This window comes from Cnephaeus nilssonii, assembly GCF_951640355.1.
Source record: "Cnephaeus nilssonii genome assembly, chromosome: 11".
In the NCBI taxonomy this organism is placed as follows: Eukaryota; Metazoa; Chordata; class Mammalia; order Chiroptera; family Vespertilionidae; genus Cnephaeus; species Cnephaeus nilssonii.
The window spans coordinates 16,158,762-16,179,761 of record NC_137082.1 but is presented as its reverse complement, the minus strand read 5'-3'; the positions used below and the strand labels follow the sequence as shown (position 1 = coordinate 16,179,761).

General features: G+C 44.3%; 1 protein-coding gene across 1 annotated transcript in view; it reads left to right on the top strand.

The window, feature by feature from the left end:
* The window catches only part of CFAP61 (cilia and flagella associated protein 61), a gene marked incomplete at its 3' end in the record, with an annotated part of 235,177 nt that extends 216,751 nt beyond the window's left edge, over positions 1–18,426 (top strand). The window contains exons 26-27 of the mRNA XM_079783836.1: positions 10,454–10,544; positions 18,226–18,426. Of these exons, the coding sequence (XP_079639962.1) occupies positions 10,454–10,544; positions 18,226–18,426 (292 nt within the window). The remainder of the gene's footprint in view (positions 1–10,453; positions 10,545–18,225) is intronic.
* Between the last annotated feature and the right edge of the window lie 2,574 nt (positions 18,427–21,000).

The window sequence follows — 21,000 nt, the reverse complement described above, 5'->3', positions numbered from 1 at the left end:
AGCCGGTTCCCTGTACCAAACCTTGTTCCTGGAGTGTCTCTTCGAATTATGAGAGTAACTCTTTGAGGTAAGGACCATCCTTATCCCCATTTTACAGCTATGAAGATGGAGGCTGGAAGAGGTTAAAGCTAACCAGTGGCAGGGGTTGGGGAAAAAAGGAAGTCACCAGTAAATGGGAAATGAAGGCAGGACAGCAACATGAAGCTGAGCTGGGGTAGAGAGACCACGTGTTCCAACACAGGTCTTAATAAATTCACAGGGTTGGCTTTGAGTGTCTTCAAGGTCAGAGCAAGGAGGGTAATGTTACCAGTGGCTAGATTTGTAAAGCTCATAAAATAAACGTATTCTATTTCCTGAAGTGAAGCACGGTTTTTCCTAGACAGTGTCTGGGATTCAGAAAAACAAATGGCCCTGCCGGTGTGGCTCAGTGGTTGAGCATCGACCTATGAACCAGGAGGTCTGGGTTCAATTCCCGATCAGGACACATACCCGGTTTGCACTCGATCTCCAATAAGGGGCATGCAGGAGACAGCAGATCCATAATTCTCATCAATGATGTTTCTGTCTCTCTCTCCCTCTCCCTTCCTCTCTGAAATCAATATATATATTTAAAAAGTGAAACAAATGGACAGCAGACAGATGACCCTGTAAGCATAGTGTTTCTGCAAACCAGGACTCAGGTGCCGCGGGGCAGGCCGCCTGTGCTCAGTCCCAGCATGATCTGGGTGCCGACACTGATTCAGGACAGCTGTGCGCTGGGATTCGGGCTCTTACAGACACAAAGAGCCTAAGAAGAACGTGTGCTTGAGAGAGAGCACAGCTCCCCACCCCCACCCCAACCCTCGGAGTGGTGGTTTCAGGGCCCGTGTACTGCTTGGGATCTCCCTCCGGAGAGAGTTCTGGGTGTGTCCAGTTCAGACAAATAAACGGGCCCATTGCAGTGGCCTCCAGCAGTCAGCAGCCTTCGTTTTCGGAGCATAGGAAGCCGCTCCAGGGAGTGTCTCACGCACCTCTGTGGTCAGACAGGGCTCCAGTGCCCAGAGGGACACCGGGCTGCCAGCAGTGTGCGTTCCCGGTCCCGGGTACCCCAGGGTAACTGGGAAGATGCCACCTCTGTAGAGCCACGGGCTGCCCAGCAGTAAGAGGGGTTGTGGACAAGCCATTCAGAAGACGGCTGACTTCTGCCGAAGACCAGCATTTTGGTTTTGGTGCCAGTGAGCAGGAAACACCCATCGTCTGTTTGGGCCAGTGCTAGATTGGGACAGCAAAGCCATAGCCCAATTGCATTCAGAGGATACTTGTTTTTCTGTTATCTAGATCTTTAGCAGGTGACAGTTACAACTGCTTATCAAATAACTAGTTGGCTTTGCTTTCAAAATCTCACCTTTCTAATCTACCTCAAAGCAATACACTGAATAGATAGAGATTCTGACAAACTCGAGTTGGACAGGAGATATTTACAATTAACATTCCATGTCCGTCTGCGGGGTTGTTTTGTGGCAGTGCGGCACAGGCCTGCGTCTGCTCCTGCAATATGTGGTCTCCCTGAGCAAACTCCGCTGCCCCCAGGATCGTGTAATTTAATTTCCAAACAAACCTACAGTTAACGGGAAATATTTACTTGTTCTTATTCTTAATTTTGAAAATTGTATTGAAATGCAAGAATCCACGTTATTTCATGGGCAGAATAAAATCACCAGAAGCAACCTTCCAGGGTAAACACAGATTGCTCCCTGCTCTCCTCTGTGTTAAAGCCAACTCAGCCGGTGCGGAACTCAAGGAGCCCCGGCTTTGAGGTGGCTCTCACATACAGACAATACTTGTGAGGCTTGGGGGTTTTTTGCCAGAAAGTTTAATTTGGGGGTAGCTTTTCATTTAAAATGATAGATATTAAATTCTTATACCTTCAACTAAATACATTCTCCCAGTTTTTATAAATTTAACTTTAAGAAAATATTTTGGTAAAAAGTAGATGCTATGCAGTCTGTTGGGCATCACAGCACATACAACATCCATTCTCTCCTCTTCGGAAACAGAATCCTGATTTATAGAATGTTGCATGGTACCTAAAATAAATGACAATGATTCCCAGCCTCCCCTGCAGCCAAGGAAATCATGTGACCAACCTTTGGCCAGTAAGATATAAGTAGAAGTGTTATGTGAGACGTTTAGCAATTCTCCCTAAAGGAGAGGGGAAGGCCCTCTTTTTCCCTTTCTCCACCCAAGACATATATGTGATGACTGAAGCTCAGCAGCTGTTTTGTACCATGAGGCCAAAGGCCCTCTGGTCAGTATCATGATCTGATGTCCATGGAACCACCATGCCAGTCCTAGACATTCTACCTGGACATTCTTTACGCCTTTAAAAAGCCACTATTATTTTGAAGTTTTCTATAACAGCAATCAAACCTAATATTAACTAATGCAGGGGATACCAAGGAATCTGGGGTGATTCAGAAAGTTGCTAGAAAGGCTAAGGAACAAGCATAAGGAAGTGAGATCTGGTTGTGGAGCTGTTCGGAGCATGAACTTTCAGGTCACGAGATGATGGTTAAGACCCGTTTCAGCCCCTTGTTATTTATGTAACCTTAGGCAAGTCAGTTAACTTTTCTGAATCTATTTCCTCATCTGTAAATTGAGCCAGCCAGTCCCGCTTTAGAGAACTGGAATTAGGATGAAGTGAGATAGTGCACAGAAACTACTTAGTACGATGTCTGTGGGTTTGTGTTCCCAGATGAATACAACAGCGGCTCCAATGGCAAAGAAAAAATGGGTCCCAGAGTGTAGTGGGCATCCGCAGGTGGTATTCAAGATTCCTTTAGGCTGTAGAGCCATGCATCTTCACTAATTATGACATAACTAGAGGCCCGGTACACAAAATTCGTGCACGGGGGTGGGGGGGTGTCCCTCAGCCCAGCCTGCACCCTCTCCAATCTGGGACCCCTCGAGGGATGTTCGACTGCCTGGTGGGATCGGGCCTAAACGGGTAGTCGGACATCCCTCTCACAATCCAGGACTGCTGGCTCCCAACTGCTCGCCTGCCTGCCTTTCTGATTGCCCCTAACCGCTTCTGCCTGCCAGCCTGATCACCCCCTAACCACTCCCATGCCAGCCTGATTGATGTCTAACTGCTCCCCTGCCAGCCTGTTTGCCCCCAACTTCCCTCCTCTGAAGCCTGGTCACCCCTAACTGCCCTCCCTTGCAGGCCTGGTGCCTCCCAACTGCCCTCCCCTGCTTGCCTGATCGCCCACAACTGCCCTCCCTTTCAGGCCTGGTCCCTCCCAACTGCCCTCCCCTGCTGGCCATCTTGTGGTGGCCATCTTGTGTCCACATAGGGGCAGGATCTTTGACCACATGGGGGCAGCCATAGTGTGTGTTGGAGTGATGGTCAATCTGCATATTACTCTTTTATTAGATAGAATAGAGGCCTGGTGCACGGGTGGGGGCCAGCTGGTTTGTCCTGAAGGGTGTCCCAGATTAGGATGGGGGTTCCCTTGGGGTGTGGGGTGGCCTGAGTGAGGGGCCTGTGGTGGTTTGCAGGCGGGCCACGCCCCCTGGCGATCCAAACAGAGGCCCTGGTATCTGGAATTTATTTACCTTCTACAATTGAAACTTTGTAGCCTGGAGCGGAGCCAAGCCTCCTGCTCGCTCCGTGGCTGCCACCATTTCTGTTTCGGATTTGTCTACCTTCTATAATTGAAACTTTGTAGCCTTGAGTGGAGGCCTCGGCCAGCAAGGGCAGGCGGAAAGCTTGTCTTCCTCCGTTGCCTGGGAAACCCAAGCCTCTGTCCTGCTCTCTGTGGCTGTAGCCATCTTGGTTGGGTTTATTTGCATACTCGCTCTGATTGGCTTTGTGGGCGTGGCTTGTGATGTAGCGGAGTGATGGTTAATTTGCATATTACTCTTTTATTAGGTAGGATGTCAATAAGAATTAAAAAAATGTAACAAGCACATTAAATCTGTGATTTCACAGATATTATTACTTAAGACAGAGTAGTTTTTTCGATTAAAAAACAACAACAGACCTAACCAGTTTGGCTCAGTGGATAGAGCGTCAGCCTGCGGACTGAAGGGTCCCAGGTTTGATTCTGGTCAAGGGCATGTACCTTGGTTGTGGGCACATCCCCGGTAGGGGGTGTGCAGGAGGCAGCTGATCGATGTTTCTCCATCATTGGTGTTTCTAACTCTCTCTCCCTCTCCCTTCCTTTCTGTAAAAAAATCAATAAAATATATTTAAAAAACAAACAACAACAACAGAGCAAATTAATTGAAAGAAATTTTTTTAAATCAATGTAGTCCTTGCAAAAATGGATGGGTTCCCAAGGAGACTGAAGTTTGGCAAACATGAGCCCAAGAGCTTAGGACCACGTTTCACTTGCTCTGAGTGATGCTCTTGCCTCAGCCCTCCCAGAGCGTCTCCCTCCCAGCCCTTCAGTGCTGCGCTGGCGTACGCTCCTCTGGCACTTCTGCCTTCCCATGTGCACTTGTGGGGTGGGGACCACATCCTCACTGTGGTTCCCTCCATGTTGGCAGTGTGTCTGGCACATGATTTCATGGCAGAGAATGGCCCCTAGGTCTTCCCCTTCGTCAGAAGCTCTGGGAGACACCTAGGTCAGAGAAACACAAAGGGGAAGGCAGAGTATTCGTTGAGGGTAGACTGAGGCAGCAGGGAACAGAACCAGAGGGAAGTAGGCATTAGAAATAAAGAGAAATGCCTCATCCATTAGGATGGAGGGAGGTTCTGGATAAATGGACGGGTGATTGGATGGAAGGAGGAAGGAAGACAGGACATAGCATCTATGTTCTCAGCACACAAACCAGCAGGGAGAAGGGGATGTGGGACAGGTGGCCTCAGAAACCATCTTTATCAGCCTGCCTCTATCTCACCCTAACCCTGGAACCAGGCGTGGCACACCCAGTGTAGGCTGCTGGGAGCTGACAGAGCTGATGGCTGCCGCATAGCAGTGAGGACCCAGCGTTGGCAAATGTGATCTATTTTTTAAAGAAAGGCCAGAGATCCAATTTCCAAATGTTGCTCAGGCCAAAGCAAACACATCTGTAGGTCATACCTGGCCCCTTGATTACATACCAGGATGCTTGTCACTTCCTATCTTCTGTGTACCAGAATGTAAATGGGAGAGACAGGTCCTAGCAGCCATGCTCAGCCCAGGGTACCACAAGGCTCAGAGTCCCCGCTGAGCATAGCCTACAGGCGGGCATTGTAGGAGAACTGTCTGTCCTCTGCCGTGAATTTAAGGTGCCGCCAGGACAAGGAAGGGCAGGTACCGTGAGAAACTCATTCTCGAAGGACAGCCTGCAGGCCGCCCAGCTGCAGCCCTACCAGGAGAACAGGCCCCGCAGAGAGGCGTGTCCAGCTCGGGCAAACCTCTGTGCGGGTGTGAGTGGCAGCTGGGGATCCTCTTAATGGGTCCGAAAGCAAAAACTAAGTTGTATCACACCAAGGAAACACTAGAGTGCTTTTCATTTAAAACACAGAGATCTTGGAGAAAGAGATGTTTTTCTTCTCTGACCACCCACCTCCTTGTTCCCAACTGTTGAGTAGTCTAGCAATTTCCAGCTGAACCGTGTGGATGCTGGGGGTGCAGCCTTGATCCTCCTCGGCTCCCCTTTCCTGCTGGCCTCCCAGAGGCCTTGGCCTTAGAGATAAGAACCAGGATTGGAAAGAGCAACACCCTTCACCCACTGTTCTTTTCCCTTAGACGTAGTGTACCTTTCTCTGAGGCCAGTGCATGCAGTTTTCTCAGTGTGCCTTGTCAATCTGTTTTCCTCGGCCTTCAGAGGGACCAATGGCCAAGCTAGTTAGCAGATCCCCTCCCAGACTGTGTGACTCTGTCGATACAATAGGCCGAATGAGCACATGAAGAGGAGCTCTGGAGAAGTCTGATCAATCGCTTAACGATTGGACCTTATCGACCAGAAATGGCTAATTCAGTTCCACGAGTCGACATTTCCTGGGGCTTCTGAGAAAAGTGTATTATTTACAAAAGTGGTGGAGAATTGAAGTCCTCCCAAGTAAACCTGCATTTGTCAGCTCCACAGAACGTGCAACACAGCAAATGAACACCAGTGTGAACTTGAGGCTTTAACTAAGAACAATGTATCGATATTGGTTCATGAATTATAACAAACGTGCCACACTAATGCAAGGTGTTAGTAACAGGGAAACTGAGGGAAAGGGGAGTATGTGGGAACTCTGCACTGCTCTGAAAAGAAAAATTGATTATTTTTTTTAAAGTTAATTTTCCAGAAGCAAACCAGGTCTCAGGGAGCATAAAAGTGAATCATGGACAGAAGCCAGGCTACTTGGGGGCTGTGAGTGGTCAGTGACTGAGGTCCACAGCCTGGAAAGGCATCCTCATCACAGTGACCCCGAGGTCATCGGTGAGCCCTTTAAACACGGCGACCAAAAGCCAGCCGGTGTGGCTCAGTGGTTGAGCATTGACCCACGAACCAGGAGGTCACTGGTTCTGTTCCCAGTCAGGGCACATGCCCAGGTTTCCGGCTCCATCCCCAATTGGGGGCGTGCAGGAGACAATCAATGATTCTCTCTCATCACTGATGTTTCTCTCTCTCTCCCTCTCTCTTCCTCTCTGAAATCAATAAAGAAATATTTTTAAAAAATTACCACCAGAAAAGCAGTTTCTGTAAGACCTGGAGAAGGACCTTGCAAGTGAGATTCTTCACTAGGTAGGTTTTTGGTACCATTATTTTTCCTTAATCAGAAGATTCCTTTCACCTGTACCCGCAACACTTTCCATCTGACAACCACCCTACAAATTAGCAGCTACTTCACTTTGTCCAGGTTTAACTTGGTCCGTGGGCAGTCTGGGATGCCTGATGTTGCAGACAGATGTGCAGAAACTGCCCTCCAGGTGGGGTAGGAACCTGCGCCCGCTCTCCCGGGTGTAAGAACGCTATCATTTCACGGCCTTGTGGATAATGTCTCTGGGGACCACCACGGAAACTGCAATAAAATCTGAAAGGAGCCTTCAGAAGTCCACTTGTTGGTTTGGTTTCAAGGGTATTACTTCATTATCACTCCCTGTTTTAATGGAACCCAAGACTTCTTTCTTGAAAGACAAAAAAAGTGAAATCCAAATAGAATTCTATGAAACCTCTTTTTATTTTATATAAAAACTAGAGGCCCGTTGCATGAAGATTCATGCAATAGGCCTTCCTTCCCCTGGCTGCCGGCACCCAGGACCCAGGCCTTAGCTCCGGCCGCAGCAGAGAAGCCGAGCCTCTTCAGTCTTCAGTCTTCTTCAGTCTTCAGTCGTCTTCAGTCTTCAGTCATCAGTCTTTAGTCTTCGCTTGGGCCGCAGCCTTCAGTCTTCGCTCTGCACCTGCGTATGCAAATCAACCCGCCATCTTTGTTGGGTTAATTTGCATATTCACTCCTGATTGGCTGGTGGGCATCGTGGAGGTATGGCCAATTTGCATCTTTCTCTTTTATTAGTGTAGGTGGCTGCCACTGGCAATTTCCAGGAATATGGGTAGCAGTTGGCTACACCAATTGTGACCTTCTCAATGGGATACCAAGCTGTTTTTCCACAGGAGGCAGGGGTGGGGAGTGTGAGAGAAACACAATTTCAGGTCTGCTAGGCCCCTGTGTAAGCTGTTCAGCGTACTGTGATACAAACAGGGATTGCCAAGTCCAAGGTGTCGTTTCTTCTGGATGTTGGTGTGAGAAGCCATGGAGAGTTTCAAAGCCAGCAAAAGGAAGAATTGGCAATGCATCCAACTTCCTCATCACCCCTTTCCCCCCAAGCACTGGGCAGACAGAGGATTAAGGGCCACTTACTTCTCCGGCCTTGTGTGTTTGGCTTTGTGAATGGAGGCTATGCAAATGCGGGCGTTAGATGGTGGACCAGAGCCCAGGGTGGGCAGCAGCGTGACCCTAAGGGAAGTGGGATTTCCACAGAACTAACTCTTTGGAGAAGACAATGAAGAGATGAGAGTTCTGAAGGCAATAGGCAGAAAGACAGCCTGAACAGCACCTGGTTGTGGCAACAGAGCCGGACTGGGCGAGGAAAACTGAGACAGAGCATATGCTGCCTAGAAGGAGGTGGCTGTGGACCACCGAAACAAGAGGGCGGGCGGGAACTCCTGATGGTGCACGGGTGGGGTGGGGTGGGGGGGACAGGATGACTCAGTAATTGAGGAAAGAGAGCAACAAGTTTAAAGGGGCCCTTTGGTTTCTAACTTAGGGATTATGGTAGTTTCAATACTGGCACATCCACAGTTCCCTCAGGCTTCTCTAGAAGCTGTTTAGACCTAAGAGGCAGGGGCCACCCTGGAAAAGCTGTGCTGAAGTGTCTGGACTTCGGTTATCATTGATGTGTTGGTCTAAGAAGCTACCGTCTAAGACGGGTCAAAACATCACCCCACGGAGCTGATCCCTCCCGGGCAGCCAGCCCTGTCCCAATGTCTTTACTCCAAGAATTAGATGTTGGACATTGGCCAGGGTTTGTAGGGGCCCAGAATCTTGTAGCTAGGACTCCCATTGATTGGACTGCTTTCATTCCAAGTTCAGTGGCCTTGAGTATCTCCGGAGGTGAGCAGTCCCTGACTGATTTCCACTGGGTGCCCTCCTGACACCCTGACACATCTCTGCGAGCTGCAGGGCTCAGGAAGACCATCGTTAAACCCTGGTTTCACACACAGCTTTCCCGCTGTTCCCATTGAGTTTCCTCCTTTCTTCAGACTTGGGGTATTTTGCAGAGTTTTGTCACCTATTTATTTGGCACAGTTTTATTCTGTATCAATGAAAGACCAAACAAGGCCAGGCATATAGCATATACACAGTGCAATGTGCATTCGTTCATTATTCATTTATTTCATGAACAAATATAGGATGCCTGTTGCAGCAAATGCTGAGCTAGATGACTATGGAGCGATTACACAACAGCTCTGACTATACCCCTGCCTCTAGGAGCAACCTTCCCACCCATCACCTTCCTGAGCTCATCTCCTACCACTCGCCCTTTGTTTATATCCATCCCACCTCCCTACATGGTCTGGGCACACCCCTGCCTCTGCTCACCGTTTGTGCCTGCTGTTCCCTCTCTCCGAAGCCTGTTCCCTGCAATCTCCGCCAGGCTTGCGCTCTCCCTCCCCTCAGGTGCTTCCTCCTTTAAGTAAGTCACCGCCTTCGGTGACGTAGCCTTTCTTTGGCCTCCTCCTATCCTTTCTGGATTTATGTTTTCTCCTAAGCAGTTCTCATTCTCTAACATTTTATATATTTACCTATTTGTGGCTCGAATATACAGAATGTTTGTTTTGGTCCCTGCTGTTTCCCCAGTACCCAGATCAGTTCTGAGCACAGAATGGGGAAGGGGTAAATAATAGTAAAATTAATAGTTGGATGAATATATGATCTGAACAACCAAGTAGGTAATTAAGCGTGAAATTGGGTCATGTTCTGGTCAAGTGAGTAGATGATAGGTAATAACAGATAGAGCTAAATCCATGCTGCTCATAGCACAGACTTTTGTCATTAGATTTGTCTTTTAATACCTCAGTAGGCCCTGGGACTCATTAGCTGCTTCCCCGAGAATTAACTTTAAGCCTCGGAAAACAGAAGGTGCCCATCTGCATGTGGGCACCAGTTTGTTTTTTTTCTTCCCCTGTGCCCAGATATAACATCCATTAACAGTAACAGGGATGACAGACATCCAGTAAGAGTGGAGCCCGCATAATCGATGTGTCTCTAACCCGGAAGCAGTGAAGTTTCCTGTTCCAAGACACTTAGCATTCAAATAAAGTAAGAGTTTAGAACACCGACAAATGTTCTTGGTTATCCCAAGAACGCATCAGATTTTCAGCAATCAGTAAATAAAGGATGGCCATATTGTTCCCGTGAAAGAAAGCATGTATCCAAGCAGTTTTCTGTGAAAAGTTAGCGAATACAAACCCTAAGAGAGCTGCTCTCCTAAAAGAGATTCAATTAAGCATCAGGGCAATTGTACGAGGACCGTGTTGCAACACCGAGGCGGCCTGTTTTTCTGGTCATTATTAATCCAGAAACCTTAATGATGAGCAACGTTTGTGTTATTGTCTCCCCAAATTTAATTTGTTTATGCAGCAGTTCAGTTAATCCTGCAATCTGTTTTTCTCAAACGAGGGCAGATAATGGAGACACCGTTCTTTACAAGTCTTCAGGCTTTTAAATTCTGATAAAATCAGGATTCTTCACTGGGTCTTGCCCCAGCTCTGAATTAAACCACTTTGAATGTAATTATGGAACCTGGCCCTACATCAGGAACATCCATTTAAAAAATTGATTGGCCAGGCTGTTCCACGGGGCATTTTATGAGCAAACGATTGCAATGGGGCCAGGATTGTAATTTACAAAGGCAAAAAAGCAGGTAAATACTTTATTAGTGGTAATGAGAGGGTTTCCAGCTAACTGAATCTTTTCTTTCCTCACTAGCTACTTCATGGAGCCCTGGTGCATGGCCCTCTTTCACGATCGTTTTATTGATCTCAGGAAAGAGTTACGCCAAATGTTAACCTCCAAGGAGGTAAGAGTGATTAATGGATATGTGTGTTATTCCTTGCAAATTATAAACAATTTGTATGGTTGATCATTTAGACTTCTCCCTACATTCCCACTTTATGGTTTTACTTTTAAAACTATCTGTACTTCATGTAAACAAACTACGGAGTATGTAAACATGATGGTGATATTCAGGGGAAATGGATTCTTTAAATCCTTTTATGAGGGGCAACTTTCTTTTTCCTTTTTACAAATAATTGTATTTTCATCATCAGCGGACAGCGTTGGCTGGAAACCGGATATGAGTTAGACCCACTCGCCCTCCGGAGTGAAGCTTGCATTCCTTTAGTTTATGTCTGTTCGGCCTTCACTACACATGTGTGCACATGCTGTTTTTAACATGTAAAGAGAAGTCACCAAATGTCCAAACACACTTCTCCTATAACCAAAACCTCTCTCAAAACAACACAGACTTAGATGGAAGTGGGGCGACACAGCCCAAAGGCTCCCTGTTTGGCAAGAAATTAGACTCTGCAATGTAAATAGTAAAATATCTGTGAAACTTTAAGTTATTTGTCTCAACACCGGAGTCCTCACCAGAGCAGGGGAAGGTTAACACCTGTGCTGAGAAAGCGGCCCAGAACCCATCAGAGGCTCTGCCTCGCTCCACGCAGGCACCGGCTGCGCTTCCTCCACGTTCTGCTGTCTCAATGGGCAAGTCCTGTGTCTCTGTTGTCATCCCAACAGGAACCCACTCAGGTGGGCGGAGGTGCTGTTACCCTCTGCTCTTTACCAACGAGAAAGCTGCAGCTGAAGATTTTAAGTGACCCGCTGTGGTCACAGCCAGCAAGCTTCAGACTCAAAGGTCTCTCACTCCAAAGACAGGAGCGTAGGCACTGAGCCACACGGGGCCAAACGGTGTGGCGTGGTACCTTCTCTTCCTTGCCCACCCCATCTACCCCCTGGGTTTCAGTTTTATTCCTGGAGTGCAAGCTGGGAAACTGAAATAGTTTTACCAATCTGAAGTAGCTTCAGAATGAGAAAAAGAGGTTTACAGTTTAAATCAAACTCAGTTTGTCTTCAGGATCCACATAGGTAGGGACCCGGCAGTTAAGTGTCCACGAGAGGGGCAGAGGGGACTGCGGCCACAGGTCAGGAAGTCCCTGCACTTCCTCCCTGGCTGTGCGGACTCGGCTCCGGGGAACTGTGAGTCTGGGTGGTAAGACTGGTGCGGACTGCACTCCCTCTGATGCCTCAGATTCCCACTGCCTCTCCCAATGTAATCTGCAGCTCACTGCTGCCCCACAGTAAACATCCATCCCTTCATGACTTACCCATCAAAACTCTGAGCCAAATTCCTCTAAACCCCAGCTCTGAGCCTCTCTGTGAACGTTTTGCACAGGGCCAGGGGTTTTAGGTGTCCAGCTTCAAAGGGAAGCTTTTCCTTCATCTTTCTAAGTAAACTGTCAAACCCAGTGATTCGCTTTTCATGGCGCTCACTGAGAACCGTCAGCCTGTACCGATGAACGGACGTTTGCTGTGGGTTGTTTACTATAAACAAACAGCGTCGGCAGCGGGCCCTTGCAGGAGGTCAGAAGTGGCCATGGGCATGTGAGGAAGACACACTAAAGGCTCCCCGACCATTCTTGTGGGTTTTTAGATTTCCAGAAAGTGAAACTTCTGAAAGAAAAGCCTCCACCGGGGACTGTTCTGTTTTCCACGTTTGCATTTGTAAAGTGGAAAAGGCCACAGGAAGAGGCGGTGCGTGCAGCGGTCTCTGCCTCCAGCTCAGATCCCTGGGGAACAGGGACTAGCTGCTTCCGCCTCGGAGAGCTGAGGAAGGCGGAAAGGAGGGGATGTGATGTGTGCAGGAACACGGCACAGAAGAAGGCTGTCGGCACGTGCCGACCACCACAGGGGGCAGTGGTGGCGACAGTTATGGTGGAGACAGGCTGGCAGGGGAAATGCCAGTCAGATGCACACATGCAGGAATTTCATTTAAGAGTCTGATATTAGGGAAATAGAGAGTATAGACATCCCTAAAGAATAACAGTAATTCCTTTTTCTCATATTGAGTTGCTGTAACCCATTTCATCTCAGTTTCTACCTTTTCCTCAGGGAAATTCAGAACTTCAGTCCCATAAACTATGCTATCCTAGAGCTTAGCATATCAGTTTTCCTCTTTCTCCACATGTGGAGAAAGAAATAAAAGACGATTATCTATAACTGTTATAAGTCACCTCAAATCTATATGTCATTTATTTTAAAAAGAAGCTCATTATAAGACATCTCAAATCCTTTTGTGGATGTAGAGAGGAAATCCATTGGCACTGCAGCCAGCTGCGACTGAAGCCAAAGAATCATTGACCAGAGTGAAATGTGGAGTAAAAATTACCCTTCAAAATCCTTTAAGAACCATGTAACAATTATAAACATACATATACCTAACAACAGAACCCCAAGATATATGAAGTAAAAGTTGATAGACTTGGAGGAAGAGATTGTTCTAAAATAATAGTTGGAAACTTCACTATCTCACTTTTAATAATGCATAGAATAATCAGAAGATCAATAAGGAAATAAAAGACTTGACCAGCACTATAAAAGAACTAGTCTTAACACATAAATATAGAACACTCTACCCAACAATAGCAAGATGCACATTCTTCTTAAGTATACAGGGATCATTCTCCAGGATAGGCCATATGTTAGACTACAGAATGATTGTCAATAAATTATAAATATTTAAATCATACAAAGTATATTCTCTAACCACAATGAAATGAAACTAGGAATCAAAAACAGAAAGAAAACAAAAATTCACAAATTTGTGGAAATTAAACAACATATTCTTAAGCAACTTCTTTTATTTCAAAGAAGGAATCTAATGGGATATTAGAAACACTCAGAGACTAATGAAAATGAAAACACAACACACCAAAATTTGTGGGATGCAGCAAAGGCAGCTTTCAGAGGAAAATTCATAGCTATACTAATAACTACCTACATGAAGAAAGAAGAAAGAAAGAAAGAAAGTAAGAAAGAAAGAAAGAAAGAAAGAAAGAAAGAAAGAAAGAAAGAAAAAAAGAAAGAAAGGAAGGAAGGAAGGAAGGAAGGAAGGAAGGAAGGAAGGAAGGAAGGAGAAAGGAAGGAAGGAAGGAAGGAAGGAAGGAAGGAAGGAAGGAAGGAAGGAAGGAAGAAAAAGAGAAAGAAAGGCAGATCTTGCTCTGGCCAGGTAGCTCAGTTGGTTAGAGCATCGTCCCAACATGCCAAGGTTGCGGGTTCAAGCCCTGATTGGGGTACATACAAGAATTGACCAATGAATACATAGATAGGTAGAACAACAAAACAATGTTTCTCTCTCTCTCTCTCTCTCTCTCTCTCTCTCAAATCAATCACTCAATCAATGAAAATTTTTCAAAAAGAAAGTTTTCAAGTCAATAACCTAATTTTATATCTTAAGGAACTAGAAAAAGAAAACCAAACAAAACCCAATCCTAGCAGAGGAAAGAAGTAATAAAAATTTTAGTGGAGATAAGTGAAATAGAAAAATTTTTAAATGACAGAAAACTGATGAAAATGAAAGTTGGTTCTTTGAAAAAATTAACAAAATTGACAAAACTTGAACCAAATTGACTAAGAAAAAAGATACATTACTAAAATCAGAAATGAAAGACACTGCTACTGAATTTACAGAAGTAAAAAATGATTATAAGAGAATACTATGAACAACTGTATGCCAATGAATTAAATAACCTAGATGAAATGTACAAATTCCTAGAAACACATAAACTACAAATCTGACTCAAGAAGAAATAGAAAATCTCAACAGATCTATAAAAAGTGAAAGTATTGAATCAGTAATCAGAAACCTCCCAGCAAAGAAAAGCCTAGGACCAAATGACTTCACATTTAAAGAATTAACACCAAAACCAGACAAAGACATCAAAAGAAAAGACAACCACAGAGCAATATTCTCTATGGGTTAAAATGCAAAAATCTTCAACTGATAACTAGCAAACTAAATCCAGCAGCATAAAACCATGGCCAAGTGAGATTTACCCAAAAAATGGAAGAGTGGTTCAACATATAAAAATTAGTCAATGTAGTACACTACATAAATAGAATAAAGGGGGCAAATGCTACCACCTCAATTGATGCAGAAAAAGCATTTGGCTAAATCAGACATGCTTTCATGGTAAAAGCAGTTTTTTTTAAAAAAAGTAGAAGGGAACTGTCCCAACCTAATAAAATATATATACAATGATGATGAAAGAATAAATGCTTCACCTCTGTGATTTGAAACAAGACAAGGATGCCTGCTTTCATCACATTTAACATTATACTAGAAGTTCTAACCAGAGCAATTAGGCAGGAAAATGAAAAGAAAAAAGGCTTCCACATTGGAAAGGAAGAAGGAAAACTATCTTCTCTAATGACATGATCTTATATGTAGAAAATCCTATAAAATGCACAAAATAACATTAGAGCTAAGAAATAAATTCTGCAAAGTTATAGGATAGAAGATCATACAATAATCAGTGGTCTACATTAACAATGAATAATCCAAAAGTGAAACTGAGAAAACAGCTCAATTTATGATAGCATCAAAATAATAGAATACTTGGGAATAAATTTAACCAAGAAGGTGCAAGACTTGTACACTGGAAACAAAGCATTTCTGAAAGAAAACAAAGAAATGGAAACATGCCTGTGTTCATGGATTTGAAGACTTAATATTGTTAAGATGGCAATACTATCCAAAACAATCCACCACTTCAATGCAATCCTATCAAAATCTCAATGGTATGTTTTGTAGAAGGAAAAGCCAATCCTAAAATTTACATGGAAATGCAAGGGACTCCAAGTAGCCAAAACAATTTTGGCTGTTAAAAGAAAAATCAAAGGACATCCTATATAATACAACCCTAATATGCAAATTGACCAAATGGCAGAACCACTGATGGAACAACTGGTTGCTATGACATGCACTGACCACCAGGGGGCAGGCGCTCAATGCAGGAGTTGCCCCCTGGTGGTCAGTGCGCTTCCCCTGAGAGAGTGCCACTCAGCCAGAAGCTGGGTGGTAAGGAGCAAGGGGTCCTGGACTGCAAGAGCCCCAGACTATGAGAGAGATGTCTGACTGCCGGTTTAGGCCCGATCCCGGGATCGGGCCTAAGCTGGCAGGTGGACATCCCCCGAGGGATCTTGGACTGCAAGAGGGTGCAGGCCGGGCTGAGGGACACCCCCCCCACACACACACACACACACCCTCCAGTGCACGAATTCTGTGCACCGGGCCTCTAGTACTCTATAAAATTTTAAAACTTACTACAAATCAACAGTATCCAAGACAGGGGTGGTACTTATATAAAGATAGACAGATCAATGAAATAAAATTGAGAGTCCAGAAGTAAAGTCATTTACATGTAAAGATATTAACATGATCAATCATTAGGAAAAGGAAGAGCAGAACCACAATGAAATATCATGTTACACCCACTAGGCTGGCTCTACAAAAAAAAAAAAAAGTAATAATATAACAAGTATTAGCAAGAACATAGAAAAATTGGAAGCCTCACACATTGCTGATGGGAATGTAAAATTGTGCAGTTGCTGTGGAAAATGGTTTGATGGTTCCTCAAAAACTTACACATGGAATTAATATATGACCTAGTCATTGCACACTTAGGTATGTACATCCAAAGAATTTAAAAATCCAAATGGACACTCATACATGAATGTTCATAGCAGCACTATTCAGAATAAACAGCCCAAATGCCCAACGGATCAATGGATAAACAACGTGGTATATCCGCAGAATGTAGTATTATTCTGCCATAAAAAGAAAAGAAGTCCTGAGACATTCTACAAAGTGGATGAACATCAAAACACTATGTTAAATGAAAGGCCCAGACACAAAGGATCATGTACTTTATGTGGCATTGGGACGTGGGTTGGTCATAGGTGAGCACTTTGAGAGGGGAGATGGTCACACTGAGAGGGAAGGTGGTCACACTAAGAGAGATCACCCTATAAGAAGCAAATGAAAAGCACAAAAAAATCTGTTTACAATCTAGAGAGCACTGTTTGTCTCAGGTAAATTTAAAAGCTCTATTTTGTGACTTTATATTATTTACCCCCATATCAGAGCAGCGTTATATAAGATCCCAAAGTCTTCAATAATTATTGTGGGAATAAAAATAATTGTAAATTGATTGCATTTGCCTGATATAATTCTCCTGAAAAATTAAGGGAGAAGGGACAAGCCTCGTATATATTGCAGCATATAAGCTTGGGGCTGCTGGGGGCAATCAAATTATTCAGCCTCTAATATTTAGTAGGGCCTCGCTTAAAAAAACAAATGATAATTTCCCTATGCCTCCCTATAGTTGGAATCTATTTTATCTATAAGTTCTTACTATTAATAAATTAATGATGCAGTGGAACTCTGCAAGTTATCCACTTTTTAGTTCAAAATAAAAAGAATTATTGGAAGTTCAAATAAATATAGCATCAAAGTCCATGTGACTCTTCCTTTAAGGTAATTTTCAATTATTGTGGTGTTCAGAAAGCATGCAGCTCAAACCTTGGTGACGTGCTTTTTATAACAATCCTCCTATAAATAGATACATGGGCAGATGAAGCAAATATAGTGCCAAGTTGGCCATAGAATCCAGGTACAATTCTGTCAACTTGCTGTGTGTTTGAATATTTTTGGAATAAAATGTTGGGGAGAAATCCCTACGATATTAAGGAGATGCACAGCATATGATTCTGAACTTCACATAACTTTATTTTCCCTGAGCCCTTATCTTCAGAGATATCAATGAAATTTGGCTTTACGAATGTATTCTAAGGTTTAAAAATCCTATTTCTTAAGGATTTACTTCACTAACCAAGTGAAGTAAACCATCTAGGAGTTTTCATGTAAAAACATTTAATCAGCCCTAGCCTGTTTGGCTCAATGGATAGAATGTCGGGCTGCAGACTGAAGGACCTGGGGTTCGATTCCGGTCAAGGACACATGCCTGGGTTGCAGGCTCAGGCTCAATCCCTAGTAGGGCCCATGCAGGAGGCAGCCAATCAATGATTCTCTCTCATCATGGATATTTCAATCTCTCTCTCCCTCTTCCTTCCTCCCTCTAAAATAAATAAAAATACAATTTTTTTAAAAAAACATTTAATCACTCCCTTTAAAATAAGCATGATTACAGATCATTTTTTATCTGAAAATCAAGAGCTTAAAAGTACCATGCTTGATGAACCTTGAGGATGTAATGCTAAGTGAAGTAAACTACTCACAAAAAGACAAATACTATATAATTCCACTTTTATGAGGTCCCTGGAGTAGTCAAAATCATTGAGTCAGAAAGTAGGATGGTGGTTCCCAGGAACTGGGAGGAGTGGGGATGGGGACTTAGTGTTTAATGGGGACAGTTTCAGTTTGGGAAGATAAAAAGGTTCTGGAGATGGTTGCATAACAACATGAATGTCCTTAATGCCACTGAAATATACATTTAAAAATGGGTAAATGGTAAATTTTATCATGTATATTTGGCCACAATCGAAAATATTTTTTTAAAAGCCAGGAAACAATGACCATCCTTGGGGAACTGAGCACTATGTTCTTCATGTTAATGCAACTGTTCTCGTCATGGGGCTTAACGTAATTTCTGTATCTGGCCTCTTACTGTGTTTTCCAGGAGGAAGAACTTCCCTCCATGGAACAGTTAGCCCGTCAGGTAGTCGATGAGGAAATTAACCTGACCGAGAAGCCCAGGACATACCTCAAAAGAGTTTTCGAGGAAAGCATCTACAAGACGCTGGTGGAGAGGAGCATCCTTGACTACCTGCAGTATAATCACTACCACCTGCCCATGTACGCGTGGCCAGGCATCATTTAGTGTGGCCACGTTCTCCACTTTATTGTTTCCACACCTGGAGTTCCTGGAAGCGCTCTGTATAAGTAGGAAGCCTCTCTGAAGCCTGGCTTGACAGCCAAGCACCATTGTCTCCTGGGTTTGTTGTCTTCTCTGCATGCACTTACGCATGTCATTTTCTATCGTCCCAGTAGGTGGCGCACGGCTGTGTGCCTCTATTCTGGGCCAGGGAGCTGTTCTGCTAATACCAGACATGTCAGTACAGAATAATCTATTTTAGCAATAAAATAAGATCAGACTGTGTAAAACTTGTTTTTACCTTGGGTATGCCTTTCATTTCCTGAAATGGTCTGCCGCCAATTTTGTTATTCACATGTTTACCCAGTAATAATCCTAGGCAATAAAAAGGAAAATCGTGTGCCCACATGGAACATTCGTAAAACTGATGATGAGAAATTAACTCTGTAATTCAACAGCAGAGGGACTGATTGGGTAGGAAAATGTAAGGCAACTTTTGGAATGAGGAGGCTGCAATCACAGACCCTGTATTTCTATTTCATGTTGCAGGTCATGGGCATAAATGCAGTGAAAAACTAGAATATAACACACATACAGATTTTATTTTTCTTATTTCATTTCATACATGGGTGTTAGAATAGAAAATGGTAGTCAGAAATTACTCTAGGTGACTTCCTTAAACCCTTAGCCTTGTTGCTTTGCATTGGGGCCTGGTACATGTCACCTATAATGTGGGTCAGAGACCTTCTTACAAATAAAGAAAATTAAGTGCCTACTAGAAAACATGCGGATTTAGAAACAACACATAAGACTGCTTTCATTTATTTGGATCTCTTTTAGGTGTTACTGTGACACTATTTGTGACTGAATTTTGACCAGCAGGGGCTTAAATTTGGTTCCCATAGACTTAATTCCAGTTTTTGTTCCGTTTTTGCATTCATATTAATGTTTAGCAAAAGTTGGCACGATTACAAGGATAACACAGCTATTAGATGGAAAGTCGTAGTTGGCATTACAGATTTCCACATCCGTTATCATCAAATCGATACTTCTCAAAAATAACATTGTTCTAGCACACTAGACACTGATTTTTCTAACGCAGGCAGAAGCAAGCAATAAACTCCACGAATTCCCTCACATGTGTGTTTTACCCAGCCTCGGCCACAGGGTAAACTGTGTAACTTGAACGGAGAACAAACGCTACTGGTTTACTCCTCAAACTGCCATCCCAACACCCTAGGACCCTATTTCAAGGGCCTGTGAATGAGTCAGCTCAAGAACCATCCTCCTCCCACTCCCTTCCCCTGAGAGGGCCTGGGTCCATCGGTCAGCAAATAGTGAGTGTCTGTGACAGAGGATCAACAGTTATGATTTCTGTGACCAAGTACTGCCATTAAAAAGCTTCTTGTCACATTAAAGGAACCCCAAATGGCAACGCCAATTTTAATATTGAGTCATACATACATTTAATGCTTTCCTTTGCCGCTTTTTAAAAAGCAGTCTTGGACCTCCCTAAGTATCACGGCAAATTTGAAAATGTCTAGATTACATTTTAGTCTGCAAAGTGTATCAGATGAGGTTGTTGTAACCATCATCTCATAGTAAGTGAGTAATTTTGGGAATCTAGGCATGGATTTTTAGCATACATGTGAAGACGAGCATTTTATCACTGAGGAACAACTTTTCTAAGAATAAGGGAAGTACCCAAGAGTGGTTGATCCCAGGTTAAAATGGCGGTCTTAAGGGCTTTGGGAGAATGGAGATATTGACTCCTTACTAATGGTAAAGACTCGCAAAAGAAGGGCTGCAAAGAGACCAGCATTAGGACTTCTCTGGGCATGCATGGACTGCATCATGAAGTTCCTGTGTGTTTCAGTGTTTGCTGTAGAGCTGGGGACATCTTGGGTTCTAAGCCTGATTTTGGAATTCTATAGTTTTGAACAAAGAATTCTGATGAGAAAATACCAAAGTTCATTTTCCCAAGTTTTCCCCAAATCACATGCAACTACCATGCCTCCCAGTATGTTGGTTTGTAATAGAGCATAGCCACCTCCTTTCCCCAAATGGCTCCTCATATTTCACCCAAATATCCCAGGAAGGCAGAAGAAAAATATAAGACGAGGTGACAGAGGAAAAGAGAAACTGCATGGAGAATAAAATGTAAAGCCAGCGAAACAATATTTACCCTTAGAAGGGGGAGAGAAGGAGGGAGGGAGAGAGGGAGGGAGGGAGGGAGGGAGGGAGAGAGGGAGAGAGAGAGAGAGAGAGAGAGAGAGAGAGAGAGAGAGAGAGAGAGAGAGAGAGAAACACGAACACAATCGCACCGGGTGAGCGAGGGGCTCCAGAGTCGCCTGTGTGCGGAGCTGTTGATTGTTTTCTGGTTGAGAGAAGAGGTGACGATAAGGCTGGGATAAAGTGAGCCCAGGAACGGGCAGGAGCGGGCAGCTGTATGCTAATGCTCACAGAAACCAAGCCTCTCCGTCCCCCATTAAAGCTGGCGGCCAGGAGGCCACACATCACTGAACAAATAGGCTCTCTCTAGACAAATAAAATAACACACGCTGGCCTGCCTGCCGGGAG